Raw genomic sequence first — 21,585 nt, forward strand, 5'->3', positions numbered from 1 at the left:
AAGATAGCCTGAGGTGTATTTAATTTGGCAAATATAAAAGTACAGACATAAGTAGGTTAACTTTAAGCTGACAAGGCAGGGTTACTCATTAATTAATTAAGTTTGCAAATTAACTCCTGACAAAATTTCCACTAACTTTAGCAGCATTTGCTTGCCACTCCAGGTGCTTTCAAAGGAGACTTTTTTAATTGAAAGACAAAGAATAAAGGACGTTAAGTAGCTATTTGTAACAGCTGGAATCAAGCTGACACACTTAGACAATAACTTTGGAATGTTTTCTGAGGCTTTCCCAGCTCCTCTGGCATACTGGGCTGACTGGTCGTGGCTTGACTGCCCTCAGGACTGGGAAGTTGATACATCCCAATGATCATACCTGCCTCTGTGGTTCACCTGAAATCATGTATTTGCTTCTTTTAATGCTTCTTCATTTAATTTCTTGTAGATTCATTCACAGGACTCATCAACATAATGACTGATATCATTTGGCGCTACACTGGAGATTTTATGGCCCCTGATATCGTTTGCAGGGTTGTTCGCTACTTCCAGGTATAAAAACCTCGTGCTTTGTGTCCCCACAGCAGCAAACTCTGACAAAAATGCTGTATAGAATTTGTTTCTAGCAGCAAAAGAGCTAAATGCTGGAAATGTTCATTTAAAGGTGAAACATGTTAGTTAAAGCATATTAAATCTCTTAAATTTTGTGGGTAGGAAAAAGGAAAAATAGCTGGGTGAATATACAAGGGGGGGGTTGGTTTTCCTTTTTTTTTTTTCCCATAAGTTTTGAAATGCTCCTAGTTCAGAGTTCTCGCTGACATCACCTTCTGCAATGGATGCATCTCAACTGCTCTCTCATTATACTTTCTGCCCCAGGTGGTCCTTCTCTATGCCTCGACTTACGTCCTCGTGTCACTGAGCATAGACCGCTATCATGCCATAGTTTACCCCATGAAGTTCTTCCAAGGAGGTAGGAGAATTTCAGTACCTTGTTATTGCTGTAGATACTACTGTATAATTTTTTAGTTTCCAAAATTCCTAACCTTGTTGCTATGAATTATTCATTCCTGCTCTGGCTACATTTGAACTCTGTTACAGTTTTCCAAATGATGAGGGAGCTGTGGTTTCAAGATTTATTAAACTCCACTTAGCCCTCAGCAGTTTTTATAAGTATTGTGTTAGCAAAGAATGAAATGACATTTTTAAAAGTATAGTGGTTTTCATTATCTTCCAGCATTTTCAGAAGGTTATTAGGGGGAAAAGCCTTGTATCACTATACTGACTGTAGGAGCTGAAATATCTGTACCGTCTATTTCTTCACATTAAAAAATAACTTGGATGGAGGGTGGGGTAGTCTAATTCATACAATAGTTTGATATATCTTCAAAATATATAGCATATAAGTTTGGATACCTATTGTTTCTTATAATTTCTTCTGTTTGTTTAGTTTCAGGTTTTTTTACAGCATTCAGGTATATCCTGGCCTCTTAGCAGTACAGTTTAAAGAAAATTAGTTCTTTACTACAGAACCAAAGTGGGGTGTTAAGTATGTTGCACTGAGTGAAGAAACAGAAATAGCAGGTGGGGAGGAAGAAGAACAGTTAGAAGAAGCATGAGGTCTGGAGGATGTGCTTTAATCAGATGCAAATATCATTCTTGTTTTGGAGTAATGACGGCTTTTGCCAGACGGCTCTATTCAGGGGATCAGATTAATGGTCCTTCTGGCCTTAAAAACCTGTGAGTCAATCACAGCTGAGACAGTGGTGCAGCTTTGGCAGATGTTAAGGTCTGGAAGCTTCAAATACTTGTGTGAAATTTAGATTTATATTCCCCAGTGTGCAGATCAACTCTTTCAGAACAGGGAGATGGATATCAAGGTTTTTTCAGTGGGCTTCAGGAGGGGTGGCATTGCTCTACAGCTCCTGCAGGAGGGCTCATAAACCAGGTGGGGCAGGGGCTCATAAACCTGCTGGCTGAGCAGGATGAGCTGTGGGACAAACCTGCTGGCATTTCTTCCTTATGCATGGTACGCGAAAAGCAGCACTTGTTAAATCACCACCTGGGCATAGTAAAGAATTTGATGATTAATCTTTGAAAAGCACTTTGGAGTTGAAACAAACCCACGACAAATCATTTCAAATCTTCATAAAAGCTTTTTTTTTTTTTTTATCCCATCTCCTATACCTATACCATAAAGTTTTTTGGGGTTTTTTTTAAGACTGGATAAGAGCAGACATTACCCCCAGTCAAGGGTAGCAGAGCCATCAGCTGGGTGCATCTCTAGTCGGGGGTAAAAGGTCACAAACAGAGAGAAATGACAAAACTGACAAAACTCACCTGCCTCTTGCCACCTGACACTGTTGCACAAGCAAAGACCATGTTCAAAGGAAAAAAGAAGGCAGCTGCAAATCCAAAAGAAGGCTCTAGAGAGGTATATTTATCATAGCAACTTTCTGGAACATACATAAAATAATCACCTTTTGCACCCAGCTATTTCTTGCAGAGGTGCCATGTGGGATGCTTTTGAAATGCCCTCTTAGCTATTCTTCAGATAGAGAACAAAGAGATTTACAAATCTTTGTCATTGGTGATGACACAGAGGAACTTCATGAACAGTTCTGACTCAACCTGTGGCAAATTTCTTTCAAAATGAAACCCTCATCCCCCCGAAATCCTTCAATCACGAAACAAAAGAGTTCTTTCTTCTTACTGATTTAAAAAATTATGTTTCTGTGTAGCCTTGAAATATAATTTTAGGAAAAAAAATCAAATATTTCACTTTGAAAATGTCAAACAATTTTTAAAATTGTGATTTAGTTACTAGTCCCAAGTCCTGTTAAAAAGCATTTGCAATGAGCTGTTCTTTGCATGGTTTTTAAGAAAGCAAACTTCAACATCTGAATATTTTATACTTTGCAAGTACATAAATGACCACAGAAATTGCAGGATGGGAAGGAAATATGCCTTCTAATCCTAAAGCTTTTACTATAAGACACCTAATTCTACAACCAAGAGGGTATTAAGAATAAATTGTAAAATTAAGAGCAAAAAAGAAAAGAAACTGAAGAGTTATAGCAGAAAATATTTTGTAAATACTTCATCATGTTGAAAAGGTATGTGCCAACAACACGTAAACTAAACAATAGGTGAAAGAAGAAATGCTTAAGTAAAAGGCAAAACCCAAAAATATGTAAACTGATCCTTGCATAGCTTTGGGCTGAAAACAGTGCTATCACTGAGATTCTGGAACATCTCTGCTCTCTCTGGATTTAAAACCTAATTTTAAAGTGGCACTCAATTTATCAAAGGATTGCATAGCATTGACATTCTGGATGGCAGGAAGCAAAAATCCTCCCATGAGGTGACTCCCTGTCCCAGTTGCTGGGAGTTGAGAGATGTGCTCAAACCCATTGTCAGAATGTGTGGATGGTGGGAGCAGAGCAGAGGGGACAGTCACATGGAAACATCTTTTAGGAGAGTCAGAGCCAGAGCTCACAACTGAGATTCCCATCCCAACCCTGCGAGTTGGTTGTGGCCACCCCAGCATGGAAAACTCTAAACCAAAATGCTCAGACTGGTTGAATAGAATATTGTATTTCAAAAGTTATTATTTGATTTCATTTATAACAGATATAGCTCTAGTTATGTGATTTGCTGGCATTTAGAGCATATTAGAGCAACTATTAAAAATGCAGCACAAAAGAAAGCCCTGCTGGTGAGGCAGAAGATTAACATTATTATGATAAAAAAAAAATCTACTTACCTATCAGCTCTGTAAAGCCCTTTAAACTAGCAAGGCCATATTCTACCAAATGCAAGGGACATTTAAAAATAAGAATAAATGAACATTGCAGGAAATGAGTGTTCATTTGTGTATGAAACACAAAGATACAATACCACTCTTGCCCAACCCAAATTGCCCAGTTCTGTTCAAATTAAGGTCATGCTACACAACACAAAAAAATATGGTTTCTTTTCCAGCTCTGATCTTTTTCAGTTAGAAAAACACAGGTGGGCCCCACTGAGGCTTGCATGATTGTAGTTTAAGTAGTCAGTTCACATTTGAAACATCCTTTCTGTCAGGAAATATTTTTCAAAATTTATTCTTAATATCCCTTTTGCTAAGTTTATTCTGTTATGCTTTGGGAAACTTCACAGTTCTCTTTTGCCTGTACAATATTTATAGCCTTAATCTAACCCTCTCACTTACGCAGATGTCATCAGAGTTCCCTTAAGCCCTAGATTAGCAAGACCATACTTTGCTGAACGTGGGTAGCATTTAAAAATGAGCAGGATAACTGAATATTTGCAACTGATGTTTTATAAAGCATAAAATTACTTTTTGAATGTTTCACCCACATGCTTTTGTATTGCTCTTTGAGCTTCAAGGAGGAAAGACATACTTCTTGATATGCATAATTTAAAGTGATTTTCTATTTCACACACAACCTCGGGTATTTTTTAGGACAATAAAGTATTTGAACACTAAAGCTTCCCAGATCAAAAAAAATCTGTTCCCATCTGTTCTTCTCACAGTCTGGCTGAGGAGGAACAACTGTCCCCGAGAATCATAGGTACTCTGCAGATCAGCCCTTTTTCCCCACACTTTTCAGCTCGGGCTAACTGGATTTTAGCAAGAAGGTGGAGGTTTTTGAATATTAAAGCCTTGGGACTTTTTGCTCCAACCCACTGATATTTACAAAATCCCATGGGTGCCACTAGGCATCACTTGGTTTCCCACTTGTTTTTCCCCACTTGGCAGTGGCCAGAAATCAAGAGGATGCAGTAACCCAAACCTGATTGAGGTTTTGGGATCCTTCAGCTCCTGTTCTTCACCATGAAGTCCAGCAGGATCTCCCAGTTCCTGTATTTTGCAGCAGACAAAACAGGGCTGGGCACTTGAGCACCATCATCTGCCTGGTCTCATGGTTAGCAGTCCACTCTTGGCGTGACTTGGGGTTATCAACAGGAGCTGGGTTTGGTCCCCATCATGATAAAGAGAAGTGCAGGGGATGCCCAGGCTCTTCAGGTCCACATTTCTTTGGGACAGTAAAGTTGCAGCTGGAGTTAAAAGCAGATGGTTATGCAGTCTTGTTCTGATCCTGAATTGAGGCATTTTCTTTTTCCTCATAGGAAATGTTCAGCAATCTTTCTCCCTTCAAGGTTCATCACTAGGCATGAAGTAGGGCAGGCCTGCAGACCTTTACATCCATTCATGATGTTTTCTTGGTGGCATAGAGGTACCATTTGCATTTCATGTTTCTGACTTGCTGACCCTGACCTTTCTCGTAGTGTTTCAGATTCAACAGGGCCTAAACATCCTTAAATAAAACTTGCAAAATACAAGCCCATAATGGCGTGGCAATTTATCATGAAAAAACGATGAAATCCCTATTCTCCTTTGAAGTCTTTCCAGCATCAGCCAGCCGCAGCCTAAAATTCCCTTTCTTCACAGAATTTCTTCCTCCTCCTTGCCTTTCTGTCAGTAGTGCTGCAAGGGTTCACTCGCACCAACAACCCCACTGACACTGTCTGTTTGACTCTCGTACACAGAAAGACAGGCGAAAGTGCTTATTGGAGTGGCTTGGAGCCTCTCGTTCCTGTTTTCCATACCAACTCTGATTATTTTTGGGAAACGGCAGCTCTCCAATGGGGAAGTGCAGTGCTGGGCTCTCTGGCCTGATGACTCCTACTGGATCCCCTACATGACCGTGGTGGCTTTCCTGGTGTATTTCATTCCTCTGATCATTATCAGGTAAGCCTGAACCCCAGTCAGCAAGTGTGTGGTGAAAGCTGTCAAGTGTGCAGTCAGCTTAATGCTTTAATTTCTACTCATTCATTACAATTTCATTTCCATACCTGCTGCATAGCTGCTTTGGTTTTTATCACATAATACACGGGTCGTTGTACTTGCCCTGGGTGTTCTCCATGTGGTATTAACTGCCAGAAACACTTTCACTGAATCTCTAAGTGTGTCCACTTATCTCCACAGCTTCAGGCTTGAAAGATATTTTTATAAACCCAGTATGAATATTTATCCATTATTACAAAAGATAATTTTAATAGAAGAACAGGAAACTACACTTAGCACTAATTAAACTAAAATTAACTTGAAGTGCTCTCAAGCTTCACAGTACTCGACAAGTGTTCCTTCACCAGGACTGGAAAGAAATCTCCAAGCATGGAAGCTGCCAACCACTCCTAAAATATGAATAAATGTAATTCTTCCTGTTTTGTAACAGGAAACCTCAGCTGCAGATATTTGAGCCTGATTTGCCCCTAATCCCAAAGGCAATCTGCAGAATCTGTATTAAACTGAGGTCAACCAATACTGCAGACTGTGCTTCGTGATCAGTAAAGTTTATCACCTCCCTCTAGGGCACTGCCATTAGCTCCATTAAACAGAAGTTAACTAGCCACGAGGAGCCACCAATGCAAAAGAGCAGTCAAAATCAGATGTGGAAGGGGAGTGAGGCTCCTTAACTGCCTCAAAGTGCTGCCAGTGGCAATAACATTTCTTCAAGCCTTTATTTTTCTTTCCCTTTTTTTCTCTTTCACTAGCAAGGTTACAATTGTATTTCTTTGTGTCCATCTCTTCTTGTTAGCAGCAAGAAAGACTTGCTGGGACTTCTTTTTCCCCCCATAATTTGGTGACGGGCTGCTTGGACTCTGAGAGGGGAACTAAGTTTGCAGTGTCCCTTGGATTTATCTCTTGGTCCATCTGCTTTTCCAACAAGTTATGAGCCAGGAGTCTCACTTAGCTTCCTGCTTATTAGTACCCTGGGTGAGAGTGGGGTGTGCAGAGGCTGATCTTTTCTAGATGATGACAGGACTGACTACATAACCTAAATAAATGCCTGGAAATTTATTACTGTTTTATCACAGAGATCAAGTTCTGCATCTTCTAATGGTAACAAGTTAATCTCTGATAGAATCAAAATCATGTGGTTCTTGAACTCATCTAGATGACTTTTTGATATGGACTCAAAATGGACCAGTGTTGCTCCCTGAGAAAAGGGATGATTTTTACACTTTGCTCGCAACATGTCAGTTTGCTAAACCTTCCATTTTTGTGCTAGATTGCATAGACAAAAAAAAAAAAAAATCAAGAATGTTCTTCTTAAAGAAAGGACACGATGGCACAATGGCAAGAGAGGGAAAACTACTCCCAAGTTGTCCAATGGCTCTTCCTAGGTAGGATCATTTCTCTGTCTCTGAAAGCCAGCCTAGTTTTCTATATACAAAAAAAAATATTCTTGGTAATACGTAAATAAAAATGTGGGTAGATCTGCAGCCCAGCAGTAGCAGCAAAAGCAATAAACATACACTGCACGGACAAAAAGCAATTTAACGGTGAAAAAAAATGGCACTAGAAAACTTTGAGGCTGGCTGTTACTGTGAAAGGGGCTCTTTTATGAGCTTTCTCAAATAGGTAGCAGTTGGGAAATTCTAGCCAGCATCATAAGTGTTCTAGGAAATAAAACCCCACAGACTGCCCAGTTACAGTCATTCCATAGGTGTGTGAGACGTCTCTTTCACACTCAAACATACAGATTTGCATGGTTTCTATTACAGACCAGCCACTCCTTTTACACACCATCTATACTTGTCTGGCAAGAAAAGGGAAGCTACATAGCAATAAATATTTCAGAGCTGTTGACATTATGCTCCCCTCCTCCCTGCCAAAGAAAGATATTCAAACCAGATCAGCTCTGTGATTTGCTTCACAGTAGATCCCCAGAAGCAAGAAGGTGATGAAGACATGAGGGGAAAGAGAAAGGCAGTGAAACTGGCATTTCATGTGATTGCCCTGACATCTGAGACACGAATAAAACATCCTAAAATTTTTGTGGCTTTAACCTTAAGCAACTTTTACACAAGAAGTTTATGGCAGGACAGGAACTGGCTTTGGAGCCAGGAGCAGCACAGTGTCTGTCACCTACCCAGAAACTTTCCTGGTTTCACTGTTTATTAATACAAATGCTCCTGTGTCCTTGCCAGAAGAAGTCAGATTTTTGACAGGTCCAAAGTGGTGTCTGGCACTGGAAAGAAGGAAAGGGAGCGGTGCAGGGAAGGATTTGTGCTGATTTATTTCTAGTTGTCAGTGATACTATTTTCTTCAGAACAGGGAGGATTGTCTAAAACCACAGAAAAAGAGGATTAGCATCAGGGCAAGGTCAGCAGAGACATTATGAAAAAATGCCATGCAATTTGGAAGGAAATGGCTATTTTTTAGAACACCTTTTTTAAGTCTCAAGCATAAAAGTGAAGGTTGCAGCTTCCCAGCTGATGTATCTGTAAAACATCTGTCAACACAGCCTGAAGGTGTGACATCTGTTTCTTTAAAAGTTATTGGCAGTCCAGGAGTTTAAAGCTAATCCACCTGATGTGGCTGCAGCGTACAAATACTCTGGTAAGCAGTTTGTGGCTCAAGAACAGCAGGAATGGCTGTTAACATCTCCAGGGTCTCAGTTTCTCTGTAAAAGTTTTGTTCCACCCAATACTTTCAGATGCCCAGGAGGTTTGATGACAAGCGAGATGCTATTTCATGATGGTGAGAGAGATCACGTACATCCCAGTTGTGGGTTACTCTGTCAAGAGATTATTTATAAAAATGAAAGGCAATATTTAATAAATGTAGGAAGGCATTTTGTGATTTTTTTTTTTTTAATTTAATGACCTTTAGCCAAAGATGTTATTCAAAAAATGCCACAGCATAACAATGGAGAGAAGATCCATAAATGTGCAACTGAAAAGCCAAGGATCAGTAGAAGAAGCCGTGAATACATATAAGCAGAAGCCAAGGCATATGCCACACTTAGTGAGGAAGCAAGGCAAGATGCACACAGGGAAAAAAATAAAACCTTTTCTGCAAGAATTCATATTGTTTGCGCAGCTACTTTATTTTCTCTGCTGAAGCACTCTGATTTAGCTGCCTGGCAGGTGTCTGACGCAATGTGGGACACTGGCTGGCGGAGTTAATTCTTAATTAGTTCTGCTGCCTGAATCTGCTGAAAACCTAACCTCTAGAGCAAAGCAGTTCACTGATGACAGCACTTTTTCTGGTGCTGCTCATCTGAAGTGCGTACAAAGGATAAAATCTTACTTTTCAGGTGCAGGACTTAATTCCACACTAGATATGCTGCTTTGGCTGAGCTGTTTTCACTTGTTACAGTCCAGACACCATCATCTTTTAAGCTTCTCTCATCCATCCCTCAGCTCTCTCAGTGGAGCTGATTTCACATGTTCCTGACAGCCTTCAACCAACTTGCAGGAGTTGTGTTATTCATAACACTGCAGCCCATGGAATGAATTATTTAGCTGATAACCTTATGCTCACTCTGGAAAACCCTTCCACTGACAAGCTAAACCCCCAGATGTGGTGTGAGCAAACTCTATAGATTCCAAGCCAAAACATGAACCAGAAGAAAACACCATTCTCTACCTCCCCACCCCGCTTTTTAAGAAAATGTATATATAGAAAGGTAATTTATTAAGAAAACTGCAAAAACCTGAAAGATTTTAATACTTCTGAGGCCTATTCCTACCACTTCTTCACAACTAGAGAATCAGCAATCAGTTATCAAAGAGCTTGTGGTTTTTCAGCAAGTTTTTTTATCTGATTATAATACCAATGAACAAGAACCGAATAATGAAAAGAAAAAGTAAAGCTATGATTTGTATTTTTAATCCAAGTGTGTGGATATCTTTGAGAGCTGAAAAAAGTGGAGAATATTTGTTCTTTTCATAGTAAAACTTCCCTTGTCCCCACTGTCTCAGTGTAGTACAGGAAGGGCCACAGATTCTGAGTCAAGTATTTCTTTACAGTGCTTAAAAATTGGACCTGTTCCCTCTTATTTACATTATTCTACCACTTCTTCTGCAGCTGATATAAACTGACTAAACCCCAGAAAACTCATAAAAAGTAATTAGGGAACCTGCAGTAATTAGTTCTCTCCTCTTCTGGGACAAGTGTCATCAGCAATAACCAAAGCCTTTTCTCCTATGCCGAAATACCCCAAGCAAAGCTCAAATGGTATCTGTGATGGTTGAAAACCTCTGGGGCACTGCTGAACAGAGGTTAAATATGGGTCAAATCAAGATTACACACTGCTCTCCTGTAAATATTTGCACCTGGGCCCCTCAGAACCTGTGATGGGGAGACAGAAGACCTACTGGGTTTCTATTCTGCATTGCTGCTCTGTGCCAAAACATAATTATTTTCTGGCACTTGAGTATCCAGAAATTCAGAGTCTTTTAGCTGTTATTCATGATTGCTAAATATATATTTTTTATTTTAACATTATAAATATAATACATAGACATTTACCTAATATAATTGTAAACTCATGTTTTAAAAAAAAAAATGCTAAAGCTCCTCTTGAAACACAGAGGGAAAAGATATCCATCTGCTGTTTAAAATCTAAACTCCAAAGAGAACATTTGCTTTGGAGCAGCTGAAAAATAATTAGACGAGAAAAAAAACAGAATCAGCTAAAAGGAAAAATATGGAATTAAACCCAAGGCATTGCAATGAAATAAAAAATAGATTAAATAAAAGGTATTTCTCTGAATTAAATCAAATAAAGGGACTGGAAATACCATGAATAAAAATACTAAAGGTCATTTTTTGAACTAGATTCAGTGAGCCCGTTCATTTTTGCCTGCGATTTCCATTTCTAAATAAAAACCTTAGATTTTCCACATATGTTCTAATATCTGCCCATCTCTTCACTTACCCATTACATGTGCCTGCAATAGTTTGTTCAGATGAGGTTACTTTTCTCTTTAGACAAATAGTGCTGTAAATTAGCTACCATAAAACAAAGCAGATGCATCACTTTGCACAGATAATTTATAAGGAACAATAGGATGATAAATAGAATGGGGAGCTTAAGTGCACTTTTGTTACTCCTTTTACTAGAAAATACTGAGGCTGCATGGGATGCTGTCATAGTGCAATTATTTAATTAAAAAAAAAATCGGTATATAAAGAGTGGGCAGATCAATAATGCTTATGATTGTTAATATCAATACATAGATTTACCAGAACAAAGTTTATTAAAAAAAAAAAAAAGTGATCTATGAATTAAAATTAAAGATGGGGTGGGATTATTTGCAGTTGCATTTGTATGACTAACCATGAGTTATGTATTTACATGGATAAAAAGTGCTGTAATTACCAATGAGGCATATTAAACAACACCATTAACTAACATCAGGTTATGATGAACATGCCTCTTAATTCTTTAGAATTTGGATCAAGCTAAATGTTTTTGGAGATGCAAAGAGTTTAATTTCTGAGATACATCCATAATGTGAGCCATATTTTTGTGTTTTCCATATCTCGAGACATGCATTTTATCAGGGTTAGAAAAATCATCACATTTTCAGATCAAAAGCATGTCCTTTCTATCCTGCAGTCTTCAAAGCCTGAGCAGCTACTTTTCAGAATGGCTTGGATGAGTTTTTCATCCAGCTTTGACATTTCCACCTCACTTACAGACACAAAGAAGCCTGACAGCATCTGGACCTAAAGAACTGCACATCCCATCTCCCAGTGCTTTCAGTGGAGACAAGGGCAAACAGCATGCAGGCATATTACATGGGTTGGAAAAAGAGGTTTGTGGCAATGTGTACCACGTGCTTTTACACCTCGGCATTATATAATTACATATAATTATATAATACAGTGAAGGCTGAGCAGTTCAACATCCAGAGGAAGGGAACAGAGATTAGGATATGGTTGGAATGGTGCAGAGTATTGCCAAACACTCCTCTGAATACTGGTTTGTCATCTGTTCTCTGCTACTCTTTTCTCATCTGCCACTTTACTTTTCTAGTGAGAATTTCTTTGAGATTTGACCAACCTCTTCATCCTCCTCCAGCCGCCTTTCCCAAGAAGGAAAGGAGCTACAAATATATTCTGTAAAAAGGCTTATTTTCCCTTGTAAGAAAAATACTTCTCTTCCATAAGCGCCCTCTTTTTACTTTTGTGGCTTTGAAACACACATGCAGCTGCCTCTTATGATCCCATGCTTTAGGAGACACGTTTCTGGAAATTCCAGTTTCTTTGCTGCATGCCACCATTGCTGGGGGAAAAAAAACCAGCTTAGGCACTACTATGAACTGGAGTCCCAGAGAGATCAAATCATAAATGAATAACTGTGGCTGGCACAAGATTTGCTCAGAAGTTTACCAAGCATGACAAGTGACTCGTCTTTCCTGACACCCACCCTGAGCAGCTTTACACCACCTCCGGTCCACTCCTGATAAGGAAGGCTCCAGTGGCTTCAGCTACACAGAAACGAAAGGTGAACAGAGGCAAAAACACCCACACAGATCCACTATGTTGGCGGTACTTTATAAGATGCTGGATGAAAACAAGAATTCAATTTTCCTCTGGAGTTCTAAAAATTAAGGTTTCAAATGAATCAGCATGTAATCTCATATGTGAAATGCCAACAAAGAAGACAGATGCTGTAACTGTATCTGGCAAAAGACATGCCCCTACCAGACTCTGCAGCCAAGAGGGCAGGAATTCTGGGGTCAAAGGGAAAGCAAGTGAGAAGCCTGGCTTCATAATTCAATCCTTATGGCATTTGGCTGAAAGTAAGGAGTCTGAATATTTTGACTACAGAGTTAGACTCCTTTATCCTGATGCTTAAGGAACTCTGAATATGTCCTGGTGGACAAAGGAAAATCTGCATCAGAGAGGACACTGTTTCAATTGCAAATAAAGAGGTCAGGCTAGAGCTGGCAGAATAGGAAGAAAATAGAAATAGGGCTTTTAAGAGCTGGCTGGAATTTTTTTTGAGATGACAACAATTATCATTATAATACATTCTGATTCATTGGAATAATCAAAGGTGAAATGATACGTAAATTTTCCACCATTGTCTGTAAAGATACAGAGAAACTCTCAAGTGTATGAGCTGTTAAATAAACAGGCTCTTGAAAAGCCAGGAAATAAAAGGAAAACGCTTAAATCAGCTGGGAGCCAAGCTGGACTTTTGAAGGGATTAAGGAGAGCAAGTTGTAGTCCACGGCAGATGCATGCGAACCCCTCACCGGGCAAGGATGCAACAGCTCTGCTGCGCAGCCCTGGCTGCACGTTGAATTTACAGCTCTCACCTACTAAGCCTGGAAACCAGATGGCTCAAACTTCCACAGAAAGGAAACCTCCAAACCTCCACAGCTTTTTGAGCACAAATACTGCCTTTGCAAGCATGTCAACAGTTGAGGGTGCTGTAGGAAAGACTCGTATATCAGTCTGAAAGTTCTAATAAGAATAATGCCTCTTCTGATAACAAAAATAAGCCACATAACAGTAAGATACATTTTTGCCTCTATAAAACACCCTGAAATTATGTCCTTCATTGCACCTTTTTCACATAAGGACCACTAAGGTTTATGGCAATTAACATCATCAAGAAGAACATGGGTTCCAATAGCTCTTCAGCCTGAAGGAATTATTTTTACCTATTCTATATTAAATTAATAGAAGACCAGACTGGTTACTGCATAGGGAAAGATAATAACTATTCAAGGTCATTGTGTACTAGGGCAGTTTTTATCTTTCCTACTGAAAGTATATAAACCTCCCTAAATAGGAAAATTGTGGTGGAACTGGTTTTGAATCATCTAATTCTTCCCATTTATCTGACACTTCTGTCCTCTTGATTGCCACCACAGGACCCTGAGACCCAAAACTGAGCACTGCTGAATTTATTTGCATTTCTCATGGATCCTGCCCTCATCAAATTCCCCAGGGTGAAATTTTATTCACAAGCTTCATACCCACAATGTAGCAGCAAAATAGAAGTGCATATACTGCAAAACCAGGTCCCTCCCTTGCTTCCCTCATCAGAGCTGGTGTTCCGGGGCTGACACTCAGATGGATTTGGCTTTGGCTAGCTCAAAATCACCAATGAGCTCTTGCCTGCGAGATTTTTGGCCAAACCACTGCATTCCTCTGAGCCTCAGATTTGACATCTACAAAGCCAGACAACCATAAGGACTTCCATGGTGAAAAGTCTTCAGATCTGCTTCTGAAAAATACTGTGGGAGAGTCATATCATATTTATTATTACTATTATTATTGTCATTTACTATTATTATTCCTATGCAGTCCCATCATCTCTGTGAACTCCTTACACATAGATGAGTGTGCTCTTAGAGCACAAATGACCAGGATGTCTGTTACATTTATTGTGCCTAATACCAGCAACTCTTCCCCTTCTGCAGCGTCATCTACTCAATTGTGATTCGAACCATCTGGGTGAAGAGCAAAGCTCAGGCTGTCATCATATCCAGCTGTCCTGGTGAGTCTCAGCACACCCATGACTCCAGCCTCACGATTCAATTCCAGCTGATTCTCACAAATCTGGGGGTGCTTGGACATGCAGTGTCACATAGGGCCCCCACCACTGCACTGGGAATGGGGTTTCTGTATATGTTGATTCATAACTCATTTCTACATTATTTACCTTCTTTCCTTTGACACTAAATTCTCTTTAGAGACACAATAGGAAACATCTGTGAGAAAACGAACAAAAAGTAAAAACTACTTATTCTAGAGGTTAGAATTCCTGTTCCTAGAACTTTGTCCACTTCCAGAATAGTTTTTTTTCTAGCATATACTAAGCAACACTTTTTCTGTGTTTTCACATGTCCTTGCAAGTTTGAATTTTGCTCAAGATCAGAAACTCCTGGCCACAGAAAGCTCTGAAATTATCTGAGTGTTCCATCCCAGGGCTATACATGCCTCAATGCTTCAGGAAGACCTACTCTGCTTACATTTCCCCTTTTTATTTTGGGTGGCGCAGGTTTTGATTGTTCAACTTGAGCAGACTTGCAAGTGTCCAAATTTCAGGAAATACTGAGATCCTGACTGACACCAGGGGAAGATGGGGCTGTGTATTCCCGTCCTGCCTGTCAAGGTACACTGACACATCCACACACCAGTCCTATTCTTTCACTAGCTGAACTGTTCTTTTCCCAGGTGGCAAAACCTCCACTGGCTACACCAGGCGTGGGTTCATATCCAGGGCGAAAGTGAAAGCGATCAAATACAGCATTGTAATTATCCTTGGTAAGTGAAAAGCCCCACAGCTGGTAGCTAGGGAGGATGCTGGCATTAGGAAGCTGCTTTTCCTCAGCAATCTCTATCATCAGCAGACAAAGTAGATGGCTTGGAGAAGGAGCTTTACTTAGACACCTAGCTTGCCTTCTGATCTTGTCCTTCCTCTCTCTTCTAGCTGATACACTCCTATTTTAGGCATCTGACATAAGCCTTAAATGAAATTGGGTGCACAGCCCCTTGTGTGCATAAAGACATTAAAGAGTCAATGTCTAAAAGGAAAAAGGGAAGGAGTCATCTCTTTCCCATCCAGACTGCTGAAAGATTTGGCAACTGAGTTGTCTTTTAGGCTTAGAGACACTGTACGGCATGTGAGCTGCTGGGGTGGTGCAAGGGAGAGAAGAGGTCAGATGTGCAGCAATTGCATTTGATGTCACAGGTGTGTTGCCTGTTAAGATGAAAAGAATGAGCTCTCCTTTCCCAACTGGGCAGCAGATGACTTAGTGCAGGTGTTCTTTGTCTCCCAGGGAAATGACATTATTGTGATGCAATTAGGAGGCTGATATTCTATCTCAGTAAATAAGGGCAGCATCACACAGGGCCTGTGATTAGCTGCCAGAGACATGCAGGAAAGGAACCGAAGCTGTTTACTCCCAAGGGCTGACAGTCATCCCTTGACACTGAAAAAGAGATTGCTCCTCTTTCCAACACTATGCAAAATTCAGATTGGAGAATATTGTGAGAACAGCCACTTGAGTAGCTTAGCTCACTGTCTAGTGCTAGCATCTGCACATGTGAGAGAGGCCAGTGTGATTCATACAGCTCATAAGCCCAAGAGCAGCTTCTCCATGTCTGAAATTTTCTGCATGGCAGTCAGAGAATGCTTTTGCCAGACACAGCTACTATTACAAGGCCATCAGATGCTGAGAGTGGGCATGGATGCTCAGTATTTCAGCAGACCTTGATGATGTTAGGCACCCAGCATCTCTTGATGTACAAACAGATTGACACCTAACATCTATGGATTTTTTTAAAGCCACCTAAAGTTCTGCGTAGTCAGTGCCATGATCTACACTGACACTGTGTATTGCTATTTTGCATATATCTGTGCATAGACACCTCCTGTTTGGTTGTTTTAGAAAACAGGAGGGGAGCTTAACTCTTCCTTGCATTTTCAGTGAGCACTCAGCTAACTGCCAGCAAAGAAATTCTGATTAAAGTGACAAGAAAGCAGGCGCGAGGTCATTCTGCTGTCTCACCTGAGTCAGGATGCGATCATGTGTCTCATTTCACAATTACCTATATGTTTGCAACCCAGGTATTTATAGCTTAGTTGAGTGAACTGCCTGTCTCAACATTTCTATGTAAATCCTGAATCAAAAGCCTTTGTGAGAAGAGACGGCATAGAAATTTGTGAGGGATGGATTAATTCCCTATGCCTGCAAATAAAGCTAGATCTGTGGCCTTTTTTCCCTATCACCTCTGAACAAAAGCAGAGGCTATGAGCAGTACAGTCATCTTTTCGCTTCCCCAAATTCATCTCTCAAATGGCAGTACAGGAAATTAGGAGAATCTTCCTGCGCACTCCATGTACACAGCACCTTCAGCTAGCATGCCAAATGTCATGTTGGTTTGCAGTAATGCAGTGTGAAAGAGTGTCATTCCTTGCTCCTGGGTGTCTGAAAACCTTATTTTAATAGGTGGCTGTGACAGGCAGCGCTGTCACGGAACGGCATTTTGGCTGTGTGTACATTTAGATTGGCTGCTCACTCCAGGGACCATTAAAAGAGCACTTCACTATAACTGATGATGCTTTAACTGGCTACCTATTTACCCTTTATGTGTTGTGTAGTGTTCAGAAGTGTCTCAATATGTCTAGAGGGAGCACTCTAAACACTTAGAGAAACACACGTAATATATTTTATAGGCATTAAAATAAAAATAAAGACAAATAAAAGCACAATCTAATAACTATTCTCTTAAATAAGATCTTGAATGGGGAGAGGGGTTTTTTTTTGTATGAACAGATATTTATGTGTTATGACAGTCTCTCCAAGAGTGTGTAATTACCTCCCTAAATTTCTAAACTCTCCAATGTCAAGCTCTTCCTCTCTCTGTCTCTTCTGCAGCATTTGTTCTGTGTTGGAGCCCTTACTTTCTTTTTGATATCCTGGACAACTTCAACATACTCCCTGAGACCAAAGAGCGCTTCTACGCATCTGTGATTATTCAGAACCTGCCAGCCTTGAACAGTGCCATCAACCCCCTCATCTACTGCTTCTTCAGCAACAGCCTCTGCCCCCCTTTCAAGTATTGCTCCTTTACTGTCACTCTGACTACCCCTAAGAAGGGAGGGAACACATAAACACAGTCCCTAAACTGATTAACTATTTTTGACTCCTTTAATTCTGACCATTCTTTATTTTTTTTGTAGGGAAAGAAGAGCTCAAAGGCGGGGGGGGACTTTCCAGGACAGGAGTGATGGAAGGCAGGAGATGCAGGTCCTGTCCAAACCAGAATACATCTAGCACAGACAATGCTCTGCAAAGCCACAGTGGCACCTGGACAGAGGAAAACAGAGGTCCCCAACAAGTGAAGTGGATGGGCACTGAATGGCAAGAGCCTGCACCTTGTGCTCTTGTGCACCCTATAGCACATATATTTTGGATGGGCACTGCAGCTTCATCAATTGCACACTGCCAGTGCCAAGCTCAGCATGGGGGTTTGCATGCCTCTGTTGCGAGGCTTCCTCTTGACCCTCTGTTTAAAGCAAGCTGTAATCTATGTGCTCCAAACAGCAAAAATAATTGTAAATGGTGTCTAGTAAGAGTCTTTTCTATTTTTCAGGAGTCACTAAAAGCCATCTACTGTACCATCTGGCTCATATAACTGATAGAGTGTTTACAAGTAATTACAGAGCAAGGACCCCAGTTAAAATGCAAACACAGGCACTTTTCCAATGAGAAGACACCATTGTCACTCTATGTAATTATATCTGGGTTTCATACAGAGCCACTTACAGAGATGTAGCCAGAGAAGAGGAGAATGAAGGGCTGGGATACTGCCTGCCATATCACCTAGCCCACCTTCTCAGCTCACACCAGCTGCATTGTCCCTGTAGCTCTTCCTCATTTTCCAGTGTGATAGTTCCCTGCTGTTCTGCCTTTGCACATCAGTGGCACCCCAGTGTCCCAGCAGGACTCACACTTGACACAGCCATTTATTTCTGGGCTACTAGTGAATGGTTCACCAGCCCCTCCCAGACCCCATGGTGCATCCCATGTGCAGATTCTTCCATGCTGCTGTGCAAAGGCCCTGAGCAATCTCTTCAGGATCCTATGGGGAGCTGCCATGCATGGCCCTGAGCCAGTGCAGATCTATCTCACCACCCACAAGGCAGCATTTCCCTATCCTGTGCCCCCTGTAAATCATCCCTGTCACTTAAATCATGCAGGGAACCATATACATCTTTGCACAAACTCAGAGTTGGAAAAAGACTGAAATTAAACCATAGAGCTCAAATTACATTTAGAAAAAAAAATCTGTTGATAGTCCAGTCTTGTAGGTTTCATTGTAGGTTTCACAGAGCACCGAAGGTCCAGTAGAGCTTTGCTGCAGAGTGCCCAGGCAGCTGGGCTTCCCCTTTCCCCAGCTCTCTGGGCATCCTCCTGCCACATTATTCCCAAATGTAAGGAAAAATTTCTCATGCAGGTGGGGGGGTGACATTAACTTCAATATTCGTTTTACGACAAGGGAGCTTGAAGTGTTTGTATTAAAAATGCACTCTAACCAGCTGCAGGGCAAGTGAGTTTGTTTCCTCTTGGTGAAAAAATTATTCTTACTTAAGCAGACTCAGTTTAAAAAGGGGCTTTTATTATTATGATCTTTTGCAATGAGTTTGTTCCCTGTAAAGCAAGAACTGAATAAAAGTTATTTATAATTGCCTAAATCACAAAAATACTTTTTCCTAAGTAGGAGATATATAAAATCATGGGGCTTTATGCTCTCAGGAAAATAAATAAGGTATCTCTTTTTATTACCATGAAGTTCTGTTATTTAGACTCCATGTCTAAATTTTGCTACTGACTAATTAAAACTATGAATCTGCAGAAGCCTGTGTAGCAGCGACCTTGGATAGACTGTATGTAAGAACTAGACTATTTTTTCCCATGGGCATGTAATAACTTTCCTAAAATTGGACTCCTTGGTTTAAGCTTCACAGATTGTGTATTTTAACTTTCTCATCTGATACATGCACACTGGCTACCTACTTTTGAAAATTTAATGGAGTTTGTAGACTTAATACCCGGAAATCAGAGAACATTTCTGAGCAGCACTTTGATTTGCAAATGTAATATGACTCAATCCCACTAAAATTTACATAATATTCACTGGGGTCACCACATGAATTATCCCATCCATCTAAATTAAGCATATGCATGAGTTAATGTAGGACTCTGGACTGAAATAAAGTCATCATCCATTTATTTTCAAGGAAACAGCTTTATGTTTCATCTGTTATTGTACTATGTACCATTTACAAGTTGTTCTTATCATTTTTCCTGTGGACATGATTGTGATGCCTTTCCTCATATCAGAATCTTTCAGTTTAAATGGCCTCACACTGCTTTTGTCTGCATCCCTTCCAAGTGGTTAAATACAGGAATAAATAATTTATCTTATTTTCTATGCTGCTTTCTTACTGTGCAGGAGATGGCGTTTTACTACTTTTTCTATTCTACACATCTTCTGTTGTAAAGCTGAATTTTTCAATTAGTCTGGGAAACATTTGCATGGTCCTCCTTTGTCTCTGGGGAGAGAGATTTAGGGAATTTCATCTGTCTCCAGCAGGTTTCTTATTCCATGTCTGCAACTCGTTCTACATCTGCTGACTGTTTAGCAGCTTAATGGGGCCAGAGTTGTTCTGACAGACCCCATGCTTAGGAGGAGGCAGCAAAAGTCAGTTTAAGGTCTGATTGCCCAGAGAGGGAGTCTGAACACAACAAGAAGAGGGCACCCAGCTGGTTTGTCCATGACAGCCCAGGAGGAGCTCTAGTTTTCAACAGCTTTAACACTTCAAGAGGCATCTGTGAGATCCTTCTGACATTCCCACGGCCACCAGAAATATTTATATGCATGACTGCTAGGACATAAATTCTTGTATGATCATAAAGTCCTATATGATTGTAGACTCCCAAGAAGCACGGAAAATCAGATACTCATCCCTCAGAGAAGTCACATCAAACAGTATGGGACAAGGATACTTTTCAAACAAACGCTAATCCAAAAAAATAGAAAATGTATGCTTTCTGTGCAAGTTTCAAATTAAATCTGAATGAGAAAGCTATTTAAATCTCTTTCGGATATTTTTGATGTAATTTAAAGTTCAATTCTCTTACACCAGATTTCCATCTCTTGCTAAAAGTGTAAAGCAGCATTTTGTCTTTCAACTTGCTTTTGCCTTGGAAATTTCTGTCTCCACTTTTTGTTTTTGCTTTGAAAAAGCTAATGCAAGGCAGCAAAATTCAGCGTTGCCCATTATGACCATTGAAGAACATCAAAGCCAAAGTCTACCTGGAAACATGTTGCACCCTCCTGCACACTGCCAACCCAGTGCTTAGAGGTGCAGACATTAGCAGTCCAAGAAAAAAAAAAAAATGTAGCCTCTGCTTTGTTCTGGTTTTGCAGCTCTTTTTGAAAGATATTTTTCATGGAAAACATAACTGAACTTTTTGAGATGATTTGACTTCCACAAAGAAACAAAAAATTTTTTTTCTTACACATCTCCAAATTTTGTGAGGCATGAATGAATAAAAGTCCATACTCTACAAGTTACCTAAGCATTTAAATATTAATTGTTTTAGTGGGAATCAGGCACATGTCATTATGGAAGTGGACTTATGAAACGTCCTTTTGGAGTAAAAGCTATTGCAAGCACCAGACCTCTACTAATATCAGTCTCTAAAGACACATAAGCAGAAGTAAAAGCAAGTCTAACACCTACTTTAGCTCAAGCCCTGGCATCTGAATACCAGAAAGCTTTATGTATATTCAGATTACTTATTTTCTTGACAATACAAGATGCAGGAAATCAGGAAAATCCTCTCTCAAACCACAGGCCTCTATGAAAAACAAAGGAAAAATAACCCAACTGAACCTCCTGCAACACTGGCAAAGAATTTCGCAAGATATGAGCACTTTGGGGTAATTCTGAGCCAAGATAACTGAGTCTCTTGGCTCTCTTTACAAGGAATATGCTTGCTGATAAGATGCCTCAAGTTCAGTGTCCCTTCAGAAGTCCTAATTCACTGTTTATGCAGATATGCTTCAGGCAAGAACCCAGAAGGCATCACACTACCTGCCACTTCACTTTACCCCTCACAAGCACTGCATGTACTTTTCAGAAATACTTGATGGAAACAGAACAACAAAAGAAAGAAATTGTAGAAAGTACACTAAAAATATACATAACTCTATACATGTATGCTGTGGGCACAAGTGCCTTTTGT

General features: G+C 40.2%; 1 protein-coding gene across 1 annotated transcript in view; it reads left to right on the forward strand.

Annotated features, from left to right (window-relative positions):
• The window catches only part of NPSR1 (neuropeptide S receptor 1), a gene marked incomplete at both ends in the record, with an annotated part of 55,999 nt that extends 38,395 nt beyond the window's left edge, over positions 1-17,604 (forward strand). Inside the window, 7 exons of the mRNA XM_082289200.1 lie at positions 443-546; positions 871-964; positions 5,548-5,749; positions 14,242-14,318; positions 14,999-15,088; positions 17,206-17,386; positions 17,511-17,604. Of these exons, the coding sequence (XP_082145326.1) occupies positions 443-546; positions 871-964; positions 5,548-5,749; positions 14,242-14,318; positions 14,999-15,088; positions 17,206-17,386; positions 17,511-17,604 (842 nt within the window). The remainder of the gene's footprint in view (positions 1-442; positions 547-870; positions 965-5,547; positions 5,750-14,241; positions 14,319-14,998; positions 15,089-17,205; positions 17,387-17,510) is intronic.
• Positions 17,605-21,585: the final 3,981 nt, after the last annotated feature.

Source organism: Coloeus monedula (assembly GCF_965178545.1).
Source record: "Coloeus monedula genome assembly, chromosome: 1".
In the NCBI taxonomy this organism is placed as follows: domain Eukaryota; kingdom Metazoa; phylum Chordata; class Aves; order Passeriformes; family Corvidae; genus Coloeus; species Coloeus monedula.